This window comes from Equus caballus, chromosome 3, assembly GCF_041296265.1.
Source record: "Equus caballus isolate H_3958 breed thoroughbred chromosome 3, TB-T2T, whole genome shotgun sequence".
Lineage (NCBI taxonomy): Eukaryota > Metazoa > Chordata > Mammalia > Perissodactyla > Equidae > Equus > Equus caballus.
Genome location: NC_091686.1, coordinates 19,042,447 through 19,063,138, shown reverse-complemented (window position 1 = coordinate 19,063,138; position 20,692 = coordinate 19,042,447). Strand labels below are relative to the sequence as shown.

Sequence of the window (20,692 nt, the reverse complement as noted above, 5' to 3'; positions counted from 1 at the left end):
TTTCACCGATTCTGATCCTAGGCACGGACATGGCACCACTCATCAAGCCATGCTGAGGCAGCGTCCCACACGCCACAACTAGAAGGACCCACAACTGAAAATACACAACTATGTACGAAGGGACTTTGGGGAGAAAAAGGAAAAATAAAATCTTTAAATATATATATATATATAATATTATATTCAAGCTATATGTAAGAATTTATTAAATTATTCCCTAATATCCAGACATTCAGTTTTATTCCCAAAATTTTGCTATTACAAATAGCACCACCAAATGAAATTGGTGGGTCAAGGTATATAAATATATTTAGGGTCTGAAGAGCCTGTTGTGTCTGAAATATCCCAGACAGGAGTCTATTTTATTCTCAAAGATAAACATAGCTCTGCAGTGCCTATGAGTGGGTTTATCCTAGCATAAGCAACTGACAGAAAAGTGCATTTCTGTTCCTGACTTAAAAGTGACTCTCTCACTTTTTGCAGACAGGAGAATCTTCTGTCCAAAAACTGCATGTGACCTCTAACACCACCAGAGAGAGACTGGGCAGACCTGAAAGCTATGACTTGATTTTATTGTTTTGTTAAGTATCAAAACTATAGCTACTAGTTTCAGAAAATACTTATTCATCATTGCAAATGCAGACCTTGTCCTGTAAGATGACTTATATTTAGTATTTTTCAACATAAGATCTTTGCATTGCGATATTTTGTTCTCATGCATGCCTACCCATGAGAACTCTGAAGATCAGCATGACAACTGAATGACCTTCTTTGGACTGTACTCCAAAAGGCACGTCCTACATCTAAAAGCATGGGGAGTTCTGATTAAGAAAACTCCTTCCACATTTTTCACCCATCAGATTAGCAAAGATAGAAATGTTTTGTAATACACTGCATAGGCAAATGTGGTAAAACAAATATATAAACAATATCAATCCAAAACTTAAATGCACATACCCTTTGAACCAGTAATTTCAATTCTAGGAATTTTTTCTATGGTAATATTTGCACGTGTGCAAGATTTATGGATATTAACTATAGCATGGTTTGCAACAGCAAAAGAATGAAAACAACTCAAATGTCCATTAATAGAAGGCTGGTTAAATAAATTATGCTACATTAATATGATGAAATACTATGTATCCATGAAAAAGAATGATGCAGCACATAATGAAATAATCTCCCAGGTACACTGTCAAGTTAAAAAAGCCAAATGAAAACCAGTGTGTGTAGCATGTTATCACTTTTATAAAAATTAGACACACATACATACACATATAAATTATATACAGAAGACACAGAATATCTCTGGAAAATAAACAAGAAGTTGGTAACAGTGACTACTTCTGAGGAACTAGGGAACTGAGAGGGAGATTTACTTTTCTGTTTAGTCTTTTTTGCTTTTAAATCGAGTACTATGTGAATTTATCTTGTTTATTTAATGCCTATTTTAAAAAAACTAATTAAAAACACACAGAAAAGATAAGGAACAAGATTAAACTTTAGTTTTATATTCCAGCTCTGAGAGCAAGCTAGGCTAGTCATTCTTAACAGAGAGGTGTTCTTAAACCTAGCAATCAGATCGGTGTCTTCCACAGGTTTTTATTCACTTATTAAGAAGGCTGCTTGGGGCTGGCCTGGCGGCATAGTGGTTAATTTCACATGCTCCGCTTTGGCGGCCCAGGGTTTGCAGGTTTGGATCCTGGGCACGAACCTACACCCCACTTGTACCACTCATCAAGCCACGCTGTGGCAGCATCCCACATACAAAATAGAGGAAGATGGGCACAGATGTTAGCTCAGGGCCAATCTTCCTCAGCAAAAGGAGGAAGAGAAGGCCCCTCACTAAACAATACATTTAAGTATTATATTGTGCTTTTACCTTAGTATTAGAGGAACATTAAAGTCCTCTTTCTATAAATAAGCAGATAATCTTCAAACAGTCAAAAGAAACAGAATTATTTACCTGGGGGCAGATATCCCTATAGTAATCCTCTGGTGAAAGAGATTGCTGGGGACAAGAGGCCAAAATCTTTGCAATCAAGTCACACTTCTTCCAGTCAGCAGCTGTTGCCTCAGCATCATGTCCACCAGCCGCCCCAGCTGTCAGCAATGGAAAAAGATGACAAAGATAGTAAAAAACTCAACTAGTTCCTCACATAAGGTCCTTAAAATTTAGAGTAAAAAGTGTTTTTTCTCTACTAAAAATTGTTTATTTCTTCTCTGTAAGATAATCCACCCCTCTGCACTTTCCTTTCAAAGGTTGGTTTCTGGGAAGTTCAGAGAAAAAAGTAGCGCTTAATCATTGTAACGGAATTATTCATATGACTTGAATACCATTTAAATTACCTTAAACCAAAGCTATAGAGTAATAGGGACTAGATTTTCTTTCCACCGTAAATGATAAGAAAACCGGACAAAATATATTCACAATGGCTTCCAGACACTGGACAACAGGCAGCCCAGGATACTGATCCCTGAGAGAAGGGAAGCAAACAAGGCAAGCCCCATGAATAGCCTAGCCTATTACCTAGAGAAAAACCTGAGGCCACAGCACAGCAAAGGGGAGCCCAAACGAAGCCTGGCATCTTGTTGAGCTAAAGGAACATATTCCAGAGTTCAGGGAGGCCAAGGCAGCTAGAATTTTCAGGACAAAATACCAGAGAGGAGGAAGCTACACAAAGAGAGAGCTCCAGAGATCTGGAGTCCTCCCTCAAATCTTTGGTGGAGTAAGATCTGTGTATGTCTGTGAGAAAAAACCCAAGGCTGGAGCAAGAATCACCAGAAAGGAGGAGGGGGTACAATCCCCAGAGTTTATACAGGGCTGGGAATAGTTTGTGTTCCCACTAGAGAGCATGGTAAGGCCTTCTAATAGACAGGGTATCAAGTAGAACCTCAGAAGGCTATTGCCCTAGTAGTGGGGTCAAATTACTTTAGATTAAAGGCTGCTCTAGACTCACAGTAACAAAGCTTAAAAGCCAGGATCAAAGGGATCAAACTGATTCCAAGGAAATTAACTGCATCCCAGAACAAAGCCTAACAAATGAATACAACAGAATCTAGCACTCAACAATGCAAAGTAAAAATGTCCAGTATCTGGGGCCGGTTCAGTGGTGCAGCAGTTAAGTGCACACATTCCACTTCGGCAGCCCGGGGTTCGCCAGTTCAGAGCCCGGGTGCAGACATGGCACCGCTTGGCAAGCCATACTGTGGTAGGCGTCCCACATATAAAGTAGAGGAAGATGAGCAGGGATGTTGTTAGCTCAGGGCCAGTCTTCCTCAGCAAAAAGAGGAGGATTGGCAGCAGATGTTAGCTTAGGGCTAATTTTCCTCAAAAAAAAAAAATGTCCAGTATCCATTCAAAAATTACCAGGCATACGCATATAATGTAATATTATTCAGTCATAAAAAGGAATAAGGACTGATTCATGCCACAACATGGATAAACCTAAAAAACATGCTAAGTGAAAGAAGCTAAACACTAAAGACCACATATCGTATGACTCCATTTGGATGAAATATCCAGAATAGGCAAATCCATTGACACAGAAAGTAGATGAGTACTTACAAGGGGTTGGAGGAGGGGAGAAGGGGGAGTCATTGCTAATGGGTATGAGGTTTTTTGGGAGGAGATGATGAAAATGTTTTGGAATTAGATACTGGTGAGGGTTGCACAACTTTGTGAATATACTAAAAACCACTAAATGGTACTCTTTAAAAGAATGAATTTTATGGTATGTAAATAACATCTCAATAAAAAGAATTACCAGGCAAGCAAAGAAGCAAGAAAATACGACCCATAATCAGGAGGAAAAATCAACAGAAACAGACTCATAAAAACAGAGATGACAGACTTAGGAGACAAGGACATTAAAACCGCTATTATTGGGGCCGGCCTGGTGGCGCAGTGGTTAAGTGCACACATTCTCCTTCGGCGGTCCGGCGTTCGCCGGTTCGGATCCTTGGTATGGACGTGGCACCGCTTGGCAAGCCATGCTGTGGAAGGCGTCCCACATATAAAGTAGCAGAAGATGGGCATGGATGTTAGATCAGGGCCAGTCTTCCTCAGCATAATAAAACAGGAGGATTGGTGGCAGATGTTAGCTCAGGGCCAATCTTCCTCAAAAAAAAATTTAAAAAAAATAGGGTTCTAAGTTTCTTACAGCAGCTCTCTAATTTGCATGCCCTTGGGTGAAGTCTAACTCTTCTTTGGAAAAAGAAGATGCAACGACTTATTTGTATGTGACAACGTCTCATAAGTAACTGATAATTTTTCATTTCATTGGCCCTAAAAGCCACTGCAGGCACAACTGGGGAGGCAATATTACAGCGACTTTAGACCATATTTATCAATGTCTGCGAGCCACATTGACCTCACCTTCATCTGACAGGGCCAATGTACATTTACCACACCAGAAATGGAAAGTCAAGATTGATTCTTCTCTCTCTCTCCTCTCTCTTCACATGTCCAGCCCTTCATTAAGTTCTGGCAACTCCATCCCTTAAATACCTCTCACATTCGTTCATTTCTATTTCCACTGCCACAGCATTGATCCAAGCCACCGTGGCCTCTCAGTTGACTGCCCATTCTTCACAATACATCCAGACAGATATTTCCAAAATGTAGATTTGATCATGCCTCTCTCCTTAAAACCTTCCAATGGTTTCTCATTGCCCTCAGAATAAAGTTCAAAATCCTGAACTAGGCCTCCAGGCCTCCGTGACGTGGCCTCTCCCGACCCTGCCACCCTCATTTCACACCACTCTCTGCCCTCACGGCTCTACCGTACCAAAATTTCCTCAAAAACACTATGCTCTTTTCTACGCCAGTTCCATCATACGTGCTATTCTCTTTGCCTACAATAGTCTTCTCTCATTCTTCAACTAGTAAATTCCTACCCAGCCTTCAGGGCTCAGTTTAAATGTCAACTTCATCAAAAAGCCACTAAGTTTGTGGTAATTTGTTACAGCAGCAATAGGAAACTAATGTTCATGCGATACAGGAAATAAGGGACTGAACACAAAAGAGAGGCAGAGCACTCATGGGATAAAGGGGAAGGGAGAGCCTGGATGAGAGCCCTGTGGGAGGTAACTAGTCCAGCTTAGAGAAGACTCAGAGACGGGTGTCTCCAAGAAGACAAAACGGATAGATTGTCTGGTGTATCTTAATGTATTAAAAGCAGACTTAAACAACTGGGGGAGAATTTGAGAATAGATTAGTGATAAGGACATAAAAACTAAGCAGACAAATAAAAAAGATAGCTATTAACTCCAAGAAGTACAAAAGTTATAAAAGTAGTCATAGTATACTACACAGCTCAACTGTAAATAATAATTACAGAATTAGAAGAACATAAACACTGAACATGGAGCTAACCAAAATTAAGCTATGACTATTAAGGAGATGGGAAGTATACGTGGGGGAGTGACGCCAGGGTTTTGAAAGAGAGCAACATCCTCTTCCACACGTGCTGAGCAGTTAGTAGACGACTCTCAAACTGAAAAATTAAGAAGGTGCTGTATGTGCCTTGTGGTAGAAATACAGAGGTAAATACTAGAAGAAACCCACTAACAAGTTCCAAATGGTTGCTTCTAGAGATGGGAAATGGAGTGGAATGGTGAAAGGACTGCTGGTTTTCTCTACGAGTCTTATAGACCTATTTGACTCTTTAAACTACGTGCATGTATAATTTTGTTTTAAAAATCAAAAAATATAAATTAAAAACTACTACTACACTTAGCATGATAATTAACTTTTTTCTATTAATGAGGACTTAGAGAAAGTAATTGGGGGACTGAATCTAAAACTTCACTGCAAAGTCTGCATCTCTAAGGTATCTGCAGCGTCAAAGGAACTATCTTGTATTTTAAGTCCTGAGGTGAAGTACTCTTAACACCCTGGTACAAAGCTCTTTTCCACACACAATTTCACATTTTCTTTAGGATTTTACCTAAACTTTCTGTGCAACGTTTTCCTATGATATTATAAATTATCTGAAATAGCTGACAATATTATTCAACAACGTCAGTGGTGTATCACAATTGTTTTAGAAAAATGGTAAGAAAATGAGTTTCTCTGGAAAAGACTCTCAGCAAGGTTTAACCTCGCAGTCTAGCCTCCTCAGTCTCCACAAAGGCACACTTTAGTCTCAGGTTTTAAAGGCAAATGCTAAAGATCAACAATTCACTCTGACTCGAAGGGAAATGGACACCAAAGTAACAGAAACAGTTTCTTACCACCTGCTCCTTCCAAAATGCCCCGGACTACTGCCTGAACACCACTGGGTCTCATCAACCTTTCGGAGAGCAGCTGCCCACACAGACGCCGAAGCCAAGCTGGGGCCCGAGACCTAACTTGTGTCTTCACATCTGTGCAGGCCTAAAAAATAAAGGGAAAGGTCTGAATTGAATGGCAGTGAAATAGATAGGATATGTAGAAATTATTAAAAAATATATATATATACAGTGAGTCATATTAACAACTAACAGTATGCTACACAGACTTTAGAAGAACATTTTTTCAAAAAAAAAAAAAAGACCCTCTCCTTTACAAAACCTTCTTCAACATCACTTATAAGAGAAAATAGTGGGGCCGGCCCAGTGGCGCAGCGGCTTGGTGTGCACATTCTGCTCCGGCAGCCCGGGGTTCACCGGTTTGGATCCCAGGTGTGGACATGGCACCGCTTGGCAGGCCATGTTGTTGTAGGCGTCCCACATGTAAGGTAGAGTAAGATGGGCATGGATGTTAGCTCAGGGCCCACCTTCCTCAGCAAGAAGAGGAGGATTGGCAGCAGATGTTAGCTGAGGGTTAATCTTCCTCAAAAAAAATAAAGAAAAAGAAAATAGAAATACAGTAAAACTTCAAGTGAAATTTCAAACTCAGAAATAGACCAACACTTCAGTGAACAAGATATAGATTAGGAGAACACAAAGTTAATAAAACCGATCTCTGAATGCAGTCCTTCCAATCAAATCTCGCTTCTAAAGAAGAATCTATGAACATTACTCACCTCTAGGAGGACAGCTCACAACAGTGAGGGGGCACTCCAGCCCTGCCTCCAAGGTCTTAGCTACTCTCATTCTTTGGGACACGGCAGTTTCAAGAAGGGTTGGGTTCCTAAAGGGCTCCTTTTTGAGAGCTCTGTGGAGCCATCATTAACAACACAGACTTGGTGTCCCTTATTTTGGGCCTAGAATGTGAACTATGTTGCTGTCAATCATTGTATTTAAATATGTGAGCATAAAAATTAGTGACAGAAACGTTTTATCCTAACTGGCCCATCCTCTCTCTTTTATTTAAGGAGGATTAATAATTACCATTTATTGAGGGGGTTATGGTGTGCCAAGCACTGTGCTACGTACCTCCCACATAACCTCAAAAGGGAATTACAAGGAAGACACTGTTACTATTCCTATTTTATGGGTAAGGAAACTGAGGATGGAAAGGTTTACTAATTCATACAACTGCACGCGGGGGTTAAATGCCAGTACGCCTAATGCCAGAGCCTCTGCTTTTTACCACGTTCTCATGATTATAATGCATTTGGTTTAATCTGGCAAACTGTGGACTCATTAGAGAAGTGGAGTGTGACGCCAGAGGGGCCCAATGGGAACTACAGTAATATTCTGAGCATGAGATGAACATGACTTCAACGAGGAGGTATCTTTGTAGCCAGCTTCAGCTGGTCCTTGTTCCTGACCTACAGCCAATTCCTTTGACCCCTCGCACTTTACTCACCTGGATTCCTAACTAAAATTTAGGTACTAAAAACAAATAGATAATTCCATCTACAGCATCAAATCATTTCAGATAAGATAATTATTTTTAAGGAAAAAAAGAAACTATCTTATGCCTACTAGAATATATACTATCATGTTTTTCAAACAAAGCAGATAAGAATAGTCTCAATAATAGTTCTAATCTTAATTTCTTGACTTCAGATACTCCATTCAAAGAAAAAGATGTCCAAATATTTTTGACAAAAGAATGTATTGTCAAACAGCCAAATTTTAGTTAAAGAAAAAAAAAGATCCAGTTTCAGAATAAATAAAATATATTTTAAATAAAACTGCCATATCCTTGGGAAAAGTGTCCACCATTCCATTAAAAGAAAAATCTTTTTTTTGTGAGGAAGATTGGCCCTGAGCTAACATCTGTTGCTAATCTTCCTCTTTTTGCTTGAGGAAGACTGTCGCTGAGCTAGCATCTGTGCCAATCTTCCTCTATTTTATGTGGGATGCTGCCACAGCATGGCTTGACGAGTGGTGCTAGGTCCATGCCCAGGATCCAAACCTGCAAAGCCCTGACCACGGAAGCAGAGCGCACAAACTGAACCACTATACCACCAGGCTGGTCCACCAAAGAAAAATCTTTTAAAATCATCCTGAGCCAGCCCTGATGGCCTAGTGATTAAAGTTTGGTGCTCACCACTTTGACAGCCCAGGTTCACTTGCCAGTCTCGGAACCACACTACGCATCTGTCATTTGCCATGCTGTAGTAGCAGCTCACATAGAAGAACTAGAACCACTCACAACCAGGATATACAACCATATACTGGGGCTTTGGGGAGGGGAAAAAAGAGATTGGCAACAGATGTTAGCTCAGGGCAAATCCTTCCCTGCAAAAAAAGAAAAAAAAAAGGAGGTAGAATTAAAAAAAAAATTATCCTAAGGGTCAGAGTAACTTGGTTACTCTGCTAGCTTTAAAAATACTATTTAATGATCTAAACGATGAAATAAGATTCAACTAGATTATCAAATTTCCCAGGAGAAGACAGCACACCACACGTCATCATTAATGATTCACCCACAAGAGTCCCCAGGCCTGGAATACCTGAGGTGGTCCTCCCTGGAGGGTAAGTAATTCTCGGACTGCTAACGGTTGATATATTTGATTCAAGATGTCTCTCAAGGCCTCCCTGGACAGGGCTCTTTCCTCTTCGGTTAACACCTAAAAGAAACATGTACCTGGCTTTAGCAGAACATAAACCAGGCAGGCAATAGATGGTAATGTTTCACAATACTGTACAAAGACACTTGTAGGGGGAGAGGAAGGAAGGCTTCTTTTCCCTCTTGATTCCCTTCCACATGGAGGAAGCTATAATACTGAAACACTCCTGGTCCTCTTTCCATCCCCTCACTCACTTCTAGGCAGATCATCTTATTGACTCATCTCACTGCTGCGTTTGGAATAGACTTACTTATTGGCGAATTTTGGCAGGCACAGCTCAGCTCGTTCCTCTTCTATGTCTTGGGAGCAAGTGCACATTTGTTTCTGCTCTTCCTTGCTGTAGATTTTACAGAGGTATATCCCCTGCCATGGGGCAGAAGCCACTGTAGTTTTCCAGCACTACTTAAAACTGGGTGAGTAGTAAGTATGTCTAATTCTAGAATATACTTTTAGGAAGCCCATTCATCTCCATCTTTAAGCTATATCCTCCAACTTTGCATTTATGAGCAACAGAAATGATATTTTGACTTTTCATCTCTCTTACTCTGTTCACTGTCTTTTAATTCATTCAGAACTCGGGGAGCAAAGAGGGGTGCTATTTACTGGGCACTCTTAAGCCTCAAAGTACTGTCCCCCTGTGGTAACTCAGTAGAGCAGTCAAGATCCTGTCCATTACCGCTTAGCAAACTGAGGTACAAGTGCTGTCTAGAGCAGCAGCTATTGCTGGAAACTGTCCAGCTTCAAAATGTACACTCTTTGTGTTTCCCCTTCTGTCAACTTCTTCACCTGCCTTCCCACCTCGTCCTTTCTGTGTGTTTCCCTTTTCTTTTCTCTCTCCTACCTGAGACCCCTGGGGAACTGCTTAAACCCAGTAATAGTAATAAGACCTGTCAATTCAGACCCCCAACCCCCCATCTCAGGAAGTGCAGGCAGCAGATACTGACAGAACTGTCAAGATTCACACTCTGTCATACAGAGCACAGTGCTCTGCTCCACATGACACAAATGCACCAGGGGAGCTCATAATTTCGTGTCACTGCTCAGATAGTGTCTTTTAAGCAAATGTTTGTGAACACAGGTAAGAGAGAGATTAGAAAAGACGAACCAACAGAAAAGGAACAAGTTGGAAGGTGACACAGCAGGTGACAGAGAAATGAGGCAGGTGGGCATTATGAAGTCTGGCTGCAATGGCTAAGGAATTACCCTGCATATGAGCTGCACGGACCCTTGATATGTTTATATCTTAACAGCTTCCTGTGGTGAGGCTCCTATGCTGATGCTGGTGGTCCTCTTGTGGGGGAGTAGTGGTCCCTGCTATGTCATACTTGTGAATCTTGTCTCCCAATTAATGTGTGAGCTGTTTGAGAAAAGGACTATGCCTTATGCTTCTGTAACCTCCACGGCACCTTTATAGTCCAGGTACTCAAATCCTTACTGCTTGAGCGTCAGCAAAACTCAGGCACATACCCCTAACCTACTAATAACAACGAACAGTGACTGAATCACGCCCTGCACCAGGTGCCTTACTGACTTATCTCATTTAATCCTCCCAAGAACTTAATGAAGGAGGGATGACTACTTCAATACTAACATTAGTAGTAATTACTTTTGGATGAGCACTACTGGGGATTGAGATAGGCACTTTAATACATTATCCCTTATCCTCACAACCACCTTCCAAGGCAGGTATTATTATACAAATTTTAAAAAAGAGGAAACAGAGGCTCAAAGAAATAGCCTGCAATAGCTGTTTCACAAAATGACAAGAAGGGACAGGTGAAATGGACTTTCCAGGTGTGCAAAGGACTAGCATCTAATAAATGAAAGCTCCAACCCCCTAAAAAGATTCATTTATCCACTGGATATGCTTTGGTATTCAATAGGAATTCTAGATCTTTCCATCAGCCCTTTTCCAAAGAACTCAGAGTTAGTTGTCTTTTACAACAACCACACACAAATATATACAAATATATTCTCTCTCTCCCTCAGTGTATGTTTACCTCTTCCTCAGGTTTTAGTGGTTTTCTCTTGGTCGGGCAGAATCCCAGTTGGCACAAGCCTGCCGCAATATCCCCAAAATGGCGGCAGAAAATCAAGCTTCCCAGAGATGCGTGCTGAGCAACATTTAGGAGGACCCTGCAGCTGGTGTACAGTCTCCGGGTTGCATCCGGGGCAGCATCAAGACACACCACGTCTTGAACAACGGCCCCAAATTCAGTCCTATATCTCAAAGGGACTCCAACACCAGGCATGAGATAAGGGCAGACACCCAAGGTGACTACAAACTGCAAGACTGACTGCACAGTCTTCTGCTGTGAGATACTAAGTGTATCCGGACTCAGTGCAGGAGCAGCTTCTGGAGTCCTAGGGTTGGATTTGCCCGGATTGAAATCAGCCGCAAGGTGGATCATGGTTTCCTTCAAGCACAACAGCCACAGCAAGATTTGAGAGGTAAAACTCCAGGTGACATCCACAGAGTTTTGTGGCCATTCTGCCTTATTAGCAATTTCATCCCTCAGGAGTTTCAATGTCTTCCAGTGAGGATCCTTCAGCAATTTGTCCTCCACAGCAGACAGGTTAGATTTTAAAGTAGCCAACAAGACGTCATGTTTTGTGATCTGCAGTGAACTTGAGCCTGATCCTTTGGAAGGAAATAGAGATTATATACATGGAAATCAAATCATACTTCCCTCTGTGTGGAATGCCTTGCCCACTCCAGTTCATCCCCTGAGGCCTGGCTCAGATGTCCTTGCCTCTGGAAATCCTCCCCAATTATGCCACCCCAGCCTAGGCAGAATTCAAGACCACACTTCCTGCCTTCCCACAGCACTTTGGATATAGTTAGAATAGTGTACCTAACACGTTATACTTCATCTAATTTGTTCTATTCCCCTTATGTTCTGAGGGCAGAGGCCATGTCTTAGTCATCTTACTGGGCTTAAACTGTAGCCAGAACAGAAATTTTAAAAGTTGAACATTTACCACAGAAGATTCTTTCAGTCAAACTGTTCTAGGTGCCAGGGATAAAGCACTGAACAAAACAAAGTAACCAAGTCCTTCCCTCGTGGGATTTACATTCTAGTGAGGCAAATCACAAAATATAGCTATAGGGTTCAAAGGGATTAATTTAATCACATCCCTCCAAAATATCTATTCTCAATTTTTCCCCAAATTTTCCTAAAATGGTCTTTACTGCCCTCTACTGGTGAAGGAGCTCTTTTTTTTTTTTTGAGGAAGATTAGACCTGAGCTAACATCTGATGCCAATCCTCCTCTTTTTGCTGAGGAAGACTGGCCCCGAGCTAACATCCATGCCCATCTTCCTCCACTTTATATGTAGGACGCCTGCCACAGCATGGCTTGCCAAGTGGTGCCATGTCTGCACCCGGGATCTGAACCGGCGAACCCCAGGCGGCCAAAGCGGAATGTGCGAAATTAACTGCTGCGCCACCGGGCTGGCCCCATGAAGGAGCTCTTATACACTCTCAGCAGTTGACATCAATGAGGACTCCTTCCTTGAAACACTCTCCTCTCTTGGCTTCTGGGACACCACTCTTTCCTGGTCTTCCTCCTACCTCAAAGGCCATCTCTTCAAGGTCTCCTCTGCTGGCTCCTTTTCCTCTACCAGATATCGAAACGCTCTAGGGCTTGTCCTGAACTCTGCATTCTCTTCCTTGATAATCTTATCCTAGCCCAGGTCTTTAAAAACCACCTAGAAGCTAACAACTCCCAAATTTATATCTCCAGCCCATGTCTACCCTCTAAGTTTCAGAGACACACTTCCAACTGCTACATGAAATCTCCACTTGGATGCTTCTGAGGCATCTCAAATTCAACATATTCATAATGGAATTCTTGATTCTCACCAATACCTCCTGCCCCCTGCTGCAATCCAACCTGGTCACTAACTGGTAACTAATTCTTTTCCTTATCTCCCTATCTAATCCATCACCAAGCCTTGTCTGTGCTGCTTACAAAATGGTTCTCAAATTCATCCATTTTTCGCCATCTACCCACTGCAATCTTTGTCCAAGTCATGATCATCTTTAAACTGAACTATGACAACAGCCTCTTAACTGTTTTCCCTGGTTACACTCCTCCTCTCCCAAAAATCTACATTACGCACACCAGAAAAGGAGACCCTCTCAAGTCTTCAAATAGATTTCTTTTGGTGAAAGTGTGCACACACATTCCTGATATATACATGGCTAAGAGTGGAAATGCTGAGTCATAAGTGCCTCGAAGTCTCAATTTATGTATTATCTGCTCAGAGTGGCCCTTCTTGACAAATCTAAAAGCCATCCCCCACACTAGTAACTCTGTGATAGCATCTAGTATCTCTTCTTCATAATACTTAGCACAATCAATAATTATTTTATTTGTGTTTATTTTCTTTCTTCTCCCCTAGAGTTTAAACTTAATGAAGATTGGCACCATGTCTCTCTTGTAATGCTTTGCAAAGTATACAAAGTAAACACCAAATGAGTTTTTGTTAGTTGATTGTGTAAAAGAATGAATTAATAAAGATCTCCTTAAAACTCCTAGAAGAGGGGCCAGCCCTGTGGCGCAGCAGTTAAGTGCACACGTTCCGCTTTGGCGGCCCAGGGTTCACCAGTTCAGATCCTGGGTGCAGACCTACGCAACACTTGGCAGACCATGCTGTGGCAGGCATCCTACATATAAAGTAGAGGAAGATGGGCATGGATGTTAGCTCAGGGCCAGTCTTCCTCAGCAAAAAGAGGAGGATTGGCAGCAGTTAGCTCAGGGCTAATCTTCCTCAAAAAAAAAAACAACAAGAAACAACTCCTATAAGAAAAACCTTCCCACAGATAAAAACTATCAACTCTGGACAAAATGTAAAAAGCAACTACCTGAAGACATCTGAAGGTGATAAAAGTGAGCAAAAACTGGGAAATGACTGGCATTCGTCAACAGCTAAACACCAGAGATAAAGGGAAAATCTTGAAAGCAGCCAGAAAAATATGACAGTTTACATACAGGGGACCGATGCTATGAATGACTGCGAACTTATCATCACAAATAATGAATCCCAAAAGACAGTAGAAAAACTTCTTTAAAGTGGTAACCAGAAAAAAACATCAAAAAACTGCCACCTCAGAATTCTATATCCAGTAAAAATAATCTTCAAAAATGAAAGTAAAATGAAGACATTTTCAGATCGATGAAAACTAAAACAATTGACTGCCAGCAGATCTGCACTACTAAGAAATGCTAAAGGAAGTTCTTCAAGCTGAAGGAAAATAATACCAGATGGAAACTTGGATCTTCAGGAATGAAGAGCACTGGAAATGGTAAAATACATGGGTAAATATAAAAGACTAATTTTTTCCTCTTAATTTCCTTAAATACATATAAGTGGCTAAAGCGAAATTTATAAAATTGTATTATGAGATTTATAACTTTTATAGATAAAGTAAATATGAAAACTACAGCATAAGGTCTAAGCGGGGGGGGGGGGGGGGGGGGGGGGGGGGCTGTAAAAGGACCCTTACAGTTGCAAAGTTCTTCCACGTTATGTGAGGTAGTACAATATTCATCCTAAAGATCGTGAAAAATTAAGGATGCATATTGTAATTCCAGGATGACTACTAAAAATATAATGCAAAAAGAAAGGTTATGGTTATAAAACCATAATAAAATGTTGAAAATATAAATGAATACAAGCAGCAACAGACTTCAAAACTAAAGTTAATACATTTTCTAAGAAACAAATTAGAAAGGATCAAAATATAATTGATGATAACTTAAAGGATATTCAACAGTGCATTATTTATAATAGTGTAAATTTAAAACTCCATGTCCAATAACAGGGGATTGGTTGAGTAAATTATGGTCTACCTGTATCTAACATACTATATGTATGTATAATATTTATTTTGTTTATTATTTATTGTCTCTCCACCAACTAGACCAAAAGCTCCAGGCCAGCCCAATGGCGGAGGGGTTAAGTCTGCATGTTCCACCTTGGCGGCCCAGGGTTCACAGGTTCGGATCCCGGGTGCAGACCTACCCACCGCTTGTCAAGCCATGCTGTGGCAGGTGTCCCACATATAAAGTAGAGGAAGATGGGCACGGATGTTAGCTCAGGGCCAGTTTTCCTCAGCAAAAAGAAGAGGATTGGCGACAGATGTTAGCTCAGGGCTAACCTTCCTCAAAAAAAAAAAACCATAAACTAAAACCTCCTTGAGGACAAAGATGTTGCTCTGTTTTGTTCACTACTGTATATTCCCTTTGCCTGGAACAAGACCTGTCTGACATGTAATAGCTGTTCAAAATAAGTAGTTGTTGAATGAATGAATAATGGAATACTTGCAGCCATTAAATTATGTTGAATATTATTTAATTACATATTCATTAAATATATTCTACAGTGAACAAAGAGTATGAAACACTATATGAGCAAAGACATGAACAGTGTACAGAAAAAGAAATGTAAATGATGTTTAAACCTAAAAATATGATCAACCCTTCTCATAAGATAAAAGTAAATTAAACTATACTGAAATAGCACTTCCCATCTATCAACTGGGTAAAACCCCAAAGTTTTATAACACATTATATGGCAAGGTTTTGGGGAAACACACACTCTCATACATTGCTGGTAAGAACTAAAATGATAGTTCCCTAAGGAGAGAAATTTGGGAATATCTAGCAAAATTACATAGGCATTTAACCTTTGCCCCAGAAATCTTTTAGGGATCTATCCTATAGATAGATACACAGGCAAAAAAGCAAAGCGCCATACACATAAGACTATTCACTGTGGTGCTTCTTATATTAACGAAGGACTTGAAATAACCCAAATTCCATTTATAAGAGAACTGATTGAATAAACAATGGTATACCCATATAATGAAATACTTGTAAAAGGGAAAGAGGAAGATTTCTATGTACCACTAAGTAGTGATCTCTAAGACATATTAAATTTAAAAAGGTGTAGGGTCTGGCCCCGTGGTTGAGTGGTTAAGTTCGTGCACTCTGCTGCAGGTGGCCCAGTGTTTCGTTGGTTCGAATCCTGGGCACGGACATGGCACTGCTCATCAAACCACGCTGAGGCAGCGTCCCACATGCCACAACTAGAAGGACCCACAATGAAGAATATACAACTATGTACTGGGGGGCTTTGGGGAGAAAAAGGAAAAAATAAAATCTTTAAAAAAAAAAAAGAAAAGTCAAAATAATTCCTAAAAATCAAAAACAAACAAATGAACCTAATAATTCTATACTCTGTGTCCAAGGTGGCAAAACTAAATTCTGCAGGTCAAATCTGGCCCACTGCTTATTTCCATAAATAAAGTTTCATTGGAACACAGTCATGTCTACTTATCTCCATATTATCTATGGCTGCTTTCCAGCTACAATGGCAGATGCCAGTAGTTGCGACAGAGACTGTGGGTCACAGACCCCAAAATATTTACCATCAGCCCTTTCACAGAAAAAGCTTGCAGTCTCCTGCTCTATATAAAGTTAGCAGCATAACCACACAGATAATTATTTCAAGTGACTTGAAATATAGAACTTCGACTGCACGTCCTGAGGACAAAAAAAACAAACAAAAATCCCTTAAACAGTAGGTTTGTTGATGGTGGTGACGTAGGATTTGTTATTTAAAAATATTATATTCATGTATGAGTATGTATGAATGTGTATTTATATATTTATATGTATGCGTGTATGTGTATATATATGAAATAAGTACATAATTACATTAGGAACCAAGATTTTCAGATAAAAGAAATACAAAGTTAGTATAGAAGAACTGCCAGGTGGACAAATATGTGATAAAGAATCTAGGTCATGGTATATTGGTTTTCACCGTAAAACTCCTTCAACTTTTCCATAAGCTTGAAAATTTTCATAATAAAATGTTAGGAAAAATTTGAACTCCATAATATTTCATGTTAACTGGGAACATCAGTAAGAACTCTGGATTCACTCTTTGTTTTTTGAAAATCCACAAATGTCCTAGCTCTAATCATTGAAAGTGTGGAAGCAATAACACCTCAGCAGCAATTAATATCCTCAGTGTCCATATTGTGGCCTCTAAATACCACTTTTCCTCAAAGAGAGTTGTTTTCAACAACGTGGCAAGAAATGTGTAGGAGGAGCCTGAGACATCATGTCGTGCCTGAAAGCAAGGAAGTTATCAAAGACTATTAGTGTCACATCAAAGGGTCCAAGAGCCAGCATGAAGTGGCTCCCAAGGCCACAAATGGGACAACTTGAGTATCAAGAATAATGAATACAGGGGCTGGCCCTGTGGCCGAGTGGTTAAGTTCACACGCTCCGCTTTGGCGGCCCAGGGTTTCACCGGTTCGGATCCTGGGTGCAGACATGGCACCACTCATCAGGCCATGCTGAGGCAGCATCCCACATGCCACAACTAGAAGGACCCACAACTAAAATATACAACTACGTACCAGGGGCTTTGGGGAGAAAATGGAAAAATTAAATCTCAAAAAAAAAAAAAAAAAAAGAATAATGAGTACAGGGGGCCGGCCCTGTGGCCGAGTGGTTGAGTTCTCATACTCTGCTTTGGCAGTCCAGGGTTTCACTGGTTCAGATCCTAGGCGCAGACATGGCACCGCTCATCAACTCATGCTGAGGCGGCGTCCCACATGCCACAACTAGAAGGATCTATAACTAAAAATATACAACTATGTACCAGGTGGCTCTGGGGAGAAAAAGGAAAAATAAAATCTTAAAAAGAAAGGAATGAGTACAATAATTGAAATCTGTCACATATACAAAAAAAAAATCTTAGTTCATAATAAAACAAAAAGAAATCACTAAATTGGCTACCTTTGGAAATTGCTAAAACACCAAGTTATTATTCTGAAAATCTGTCAATAAAGGAACAATATGAACCCAACTGTATTAAAATATATGCATGTATATGTGTATATACACACACACACACAGAAAAGGGTCTGAAAGTGACACTTCAAAGTATTAACAGTGACAGTCTCCGGGTGGTGGGGTTTTGAGTGATTTTTCTTTTTTGCTTAACTATATTTAAATTTTTTTCCTACAGTGAATATGTATTGTTTCTGTACTAAAAATGTTATTTTAAGGTTATAAAACAGTAGGTAGTATATGAGACCATTTTTGTCAAGAAGAAAAATAATATTTCCCAAAATGTAATCTCTGGATAGTGAGATTAAGATTATTTTAGTTTTCTTCTTTTAGTTTCTCCATATTTTTTAAAGCTTTACTATAAGGAACATTACTTCTAGTAAAATAAAAAGGAATAATAATATTGTTCTGTAAAAATAATGAGAATCAGAAGAGTAAGAATTTTCCAGTACTTCTCTAGGACTGTCCAGGGCAAGTGTTCTGACCCACTGGCATGAATATCTGGTTCCTTTGGCTACTATATACCTAAAAAGGGAATGAGTGCTCTTATAGCCTGTTGCCACTAACCACTGAGATCCCTAAACAACCTCTTAAGTGACTTTCTGTGACTTCCTAAGATCTTTGAAACCAAACATGGGACACAAAGAATGAGATTTAAAACAAAAACTATTAGCTAAATTTTTCAAGAGCCCCTTAATAAAGCAGACTTCTCTGCCCTCTACTGGTGATAAAAATAAAATCTACTTGAAAATAAATAAAGGTGTTTCCTTAAAGCAGTTCTCAAGGTGTGATACAGGGACTCAGGTTTCAAGGATTTTCCCAAGATTCTCTCAGGGAATCTGCAAGGTCAAAGCTACGTTCACATTAATACTAACACATTATTTGCCTTTTACACTCTCTTTCTCTTATGAGTGTACCAAGTATGAAAGTTCATTGAGTTCAACTAACCTTTAAGAAATTACCTCTTGTTGAGTTTTAGTCCAGAATAAAAGAATATAGACAATTATCTCAAAGCGATTGAATTCTCCTCCCTTTTTCAACTACATATCTACTTGAGTCTAGATTTTCTTCATCTATTTCAATCTAAACAACCTGTCATGACAGATTGAATGGAGACACAAATATGAAAATTCAGTGGTCTTCTTATAAGCCAGAATTAAATAAATTTGCAAAAATGTGAAACAATGCCGCTCTTCCCACTGTTCCTTTATTTTGCAAAATAAATTTTTCATTAAGAATGTCACTATGTTAAGACGTAATGGATTTACTATTGTTATTTTTAAATAAATTCAAAAGGTTTCTCTTAAGGACTTAATTTCTAATATAGTAAATATTGATATACATAACCCACATAAAAGCTCTTTTAAGTCTGCAAACATTTTTAAGAGTGTAAAAGTGCTGAAACCAAATAGTTTGAGATCTGCTGCCTTAAAACAGTGTTTTCCGGGGGCTGGCCTGGTGGCTCAGCGGCTAAGTTCGCACATTCCGCTTCTCGGCGGCCCGGGGTTCACTGGTTCGGAATCCCGGGTGTGGACATGGCACCACTTGGCAAGCCATGCTGTGGTAGATGTCCCATGTATATAGTAGAGGAAGATGGGCATGGATGTTAGCTCAGGGCCAGTCTTCCTCAGCACAAAGAGGAGGATTGGCAGTAATTAGCTCAGGGCTACTCTTCCTCAAAAAAAACAAAACAAAACAATATTTTCCAAATTTCAATCAAATAGTGCTTCCACAATTTTTGCCATTTACCTGAGTACCAGCTGTGTTATTTGTTTTATTCATTTAATTATTTCTTCAAATTAAACCATTTTTTAAAACTTAAATTAGTAATAGCTAATACATTGTTCTAAGTGCTTTACGTCTTTAACTCAATCCTCACGACAACTCTGTGAGATAGGGATTATTACACTATTATTCTTATTTCCAGATGAGGAGACTAAGGTTCAGCTATTTGCCCCAGGGCAATATTCATCTCAGGCAGTCTGGCTCCAGAGCCCACTCTCTCGTCACTACACTACACTATTCAGCCTCAAATGTTTACACACCACCTACAGCCGTCCCTATCACACTTGGGGAAATGCTGCCCTCACGAACAGCATTGTCTGTTCTTCGCATTCACCAATTTCAGTGCCTATGCTTTGTGACATTTAAAAGCAGATGTCACAATCTGAGTGGTACTTTTTATTAAGTTCAAAGTGCAAAGCAATATGGCACGCGAGAATAAGTGTGACACAGGCGCATTACTTGCAAACGATCAGAATTTGCAGCCCCTTCTCCCCGATGTAATTCAAATTTAATGACAGAGTTCAGTGAATCTATATTTAGTATGGAAAGTTACTTTTTAGGAAAGCTATTGCTGAGATGGCCTCCATTTTTCACAAACAAAAGTTACCTAAAATTGACAAACCCCTTTCAAATTCTTCTTCCATGATTCCTAACAAGGGAGGTGGAGATATCATTATTTGCCCTGTGACTGAGAACAGAAATGGAAGACAGGAGAAGAGAAAATGCTTAATGCAGCACAACTGTCGATGGCTCCAAAGTGAAAGATTGTTGGTATCTTCCTTCCCTTCTATTTAATTTCCACCTAGACTCAATTCCTCTTCCTCCTGCGGCCTTCCACAGCCCCACCCCTGGATAACTCCTTCTCTATCCAGTTGATATCTGTACCATCCATTCATCGCGAGTGTTATCCTGCCATGCTGAATATCTTTTGGTCTAAATGTATGGTACCATCTCCCCAAACGAACAAGACGCTTCAGAGCACCAGTGGTTATATATTTTTGTATCTCCCATAGCACTGAGGATAAAATACTATACACAGTCGACTCTCAGTAAGGGGAGCCAATCTAAAGACAGATCAAA

General features: G+C 40.0%; 1 protein-coding gene across 5 annotated transcripts in view; it reads right to left on the bottom strand.

Annotated features, from left to right (window-relative positions):
* The window catches only part of TANGO6 (transport and golgi organization 6 homolog), a 192,486-nt gene that overhangs the window by 169,964 nt on the left and 1,830 nt on the right, over window positions 1–20,692 (bottom strand). For all 5 annotated transcript variants that reach the window (XR_011437367.1, XM_001497049.7, XM_023637189.2 and 2 more), the window contains exons 2-5: window positions 10,952–11,592; window positions 8,835–8,951; window positions 6,238–6,379; window positions 1,967–2,103 (exon numbers count right to left, since the gene is read on the bottom strand). Coding sequence is in view for 4 of the 5 variants with exons in the window: in XM_001497049.7 (XP_001497099.3) it covers window positions 1,967–2,103; window positions 6,238–6,379; window positions 8,835–8,951; window positions 10,952–11,592 (1,037 nt within the window). In the remaining variant the exon portion in view is untranslated. The remainder of the gene's footprint in view (window positions 1–1,966; window positions 2,104–6,237; window positions 6,380–8,834; window positions 8,952–10,951; window positions 11,593–20,692) is intronic.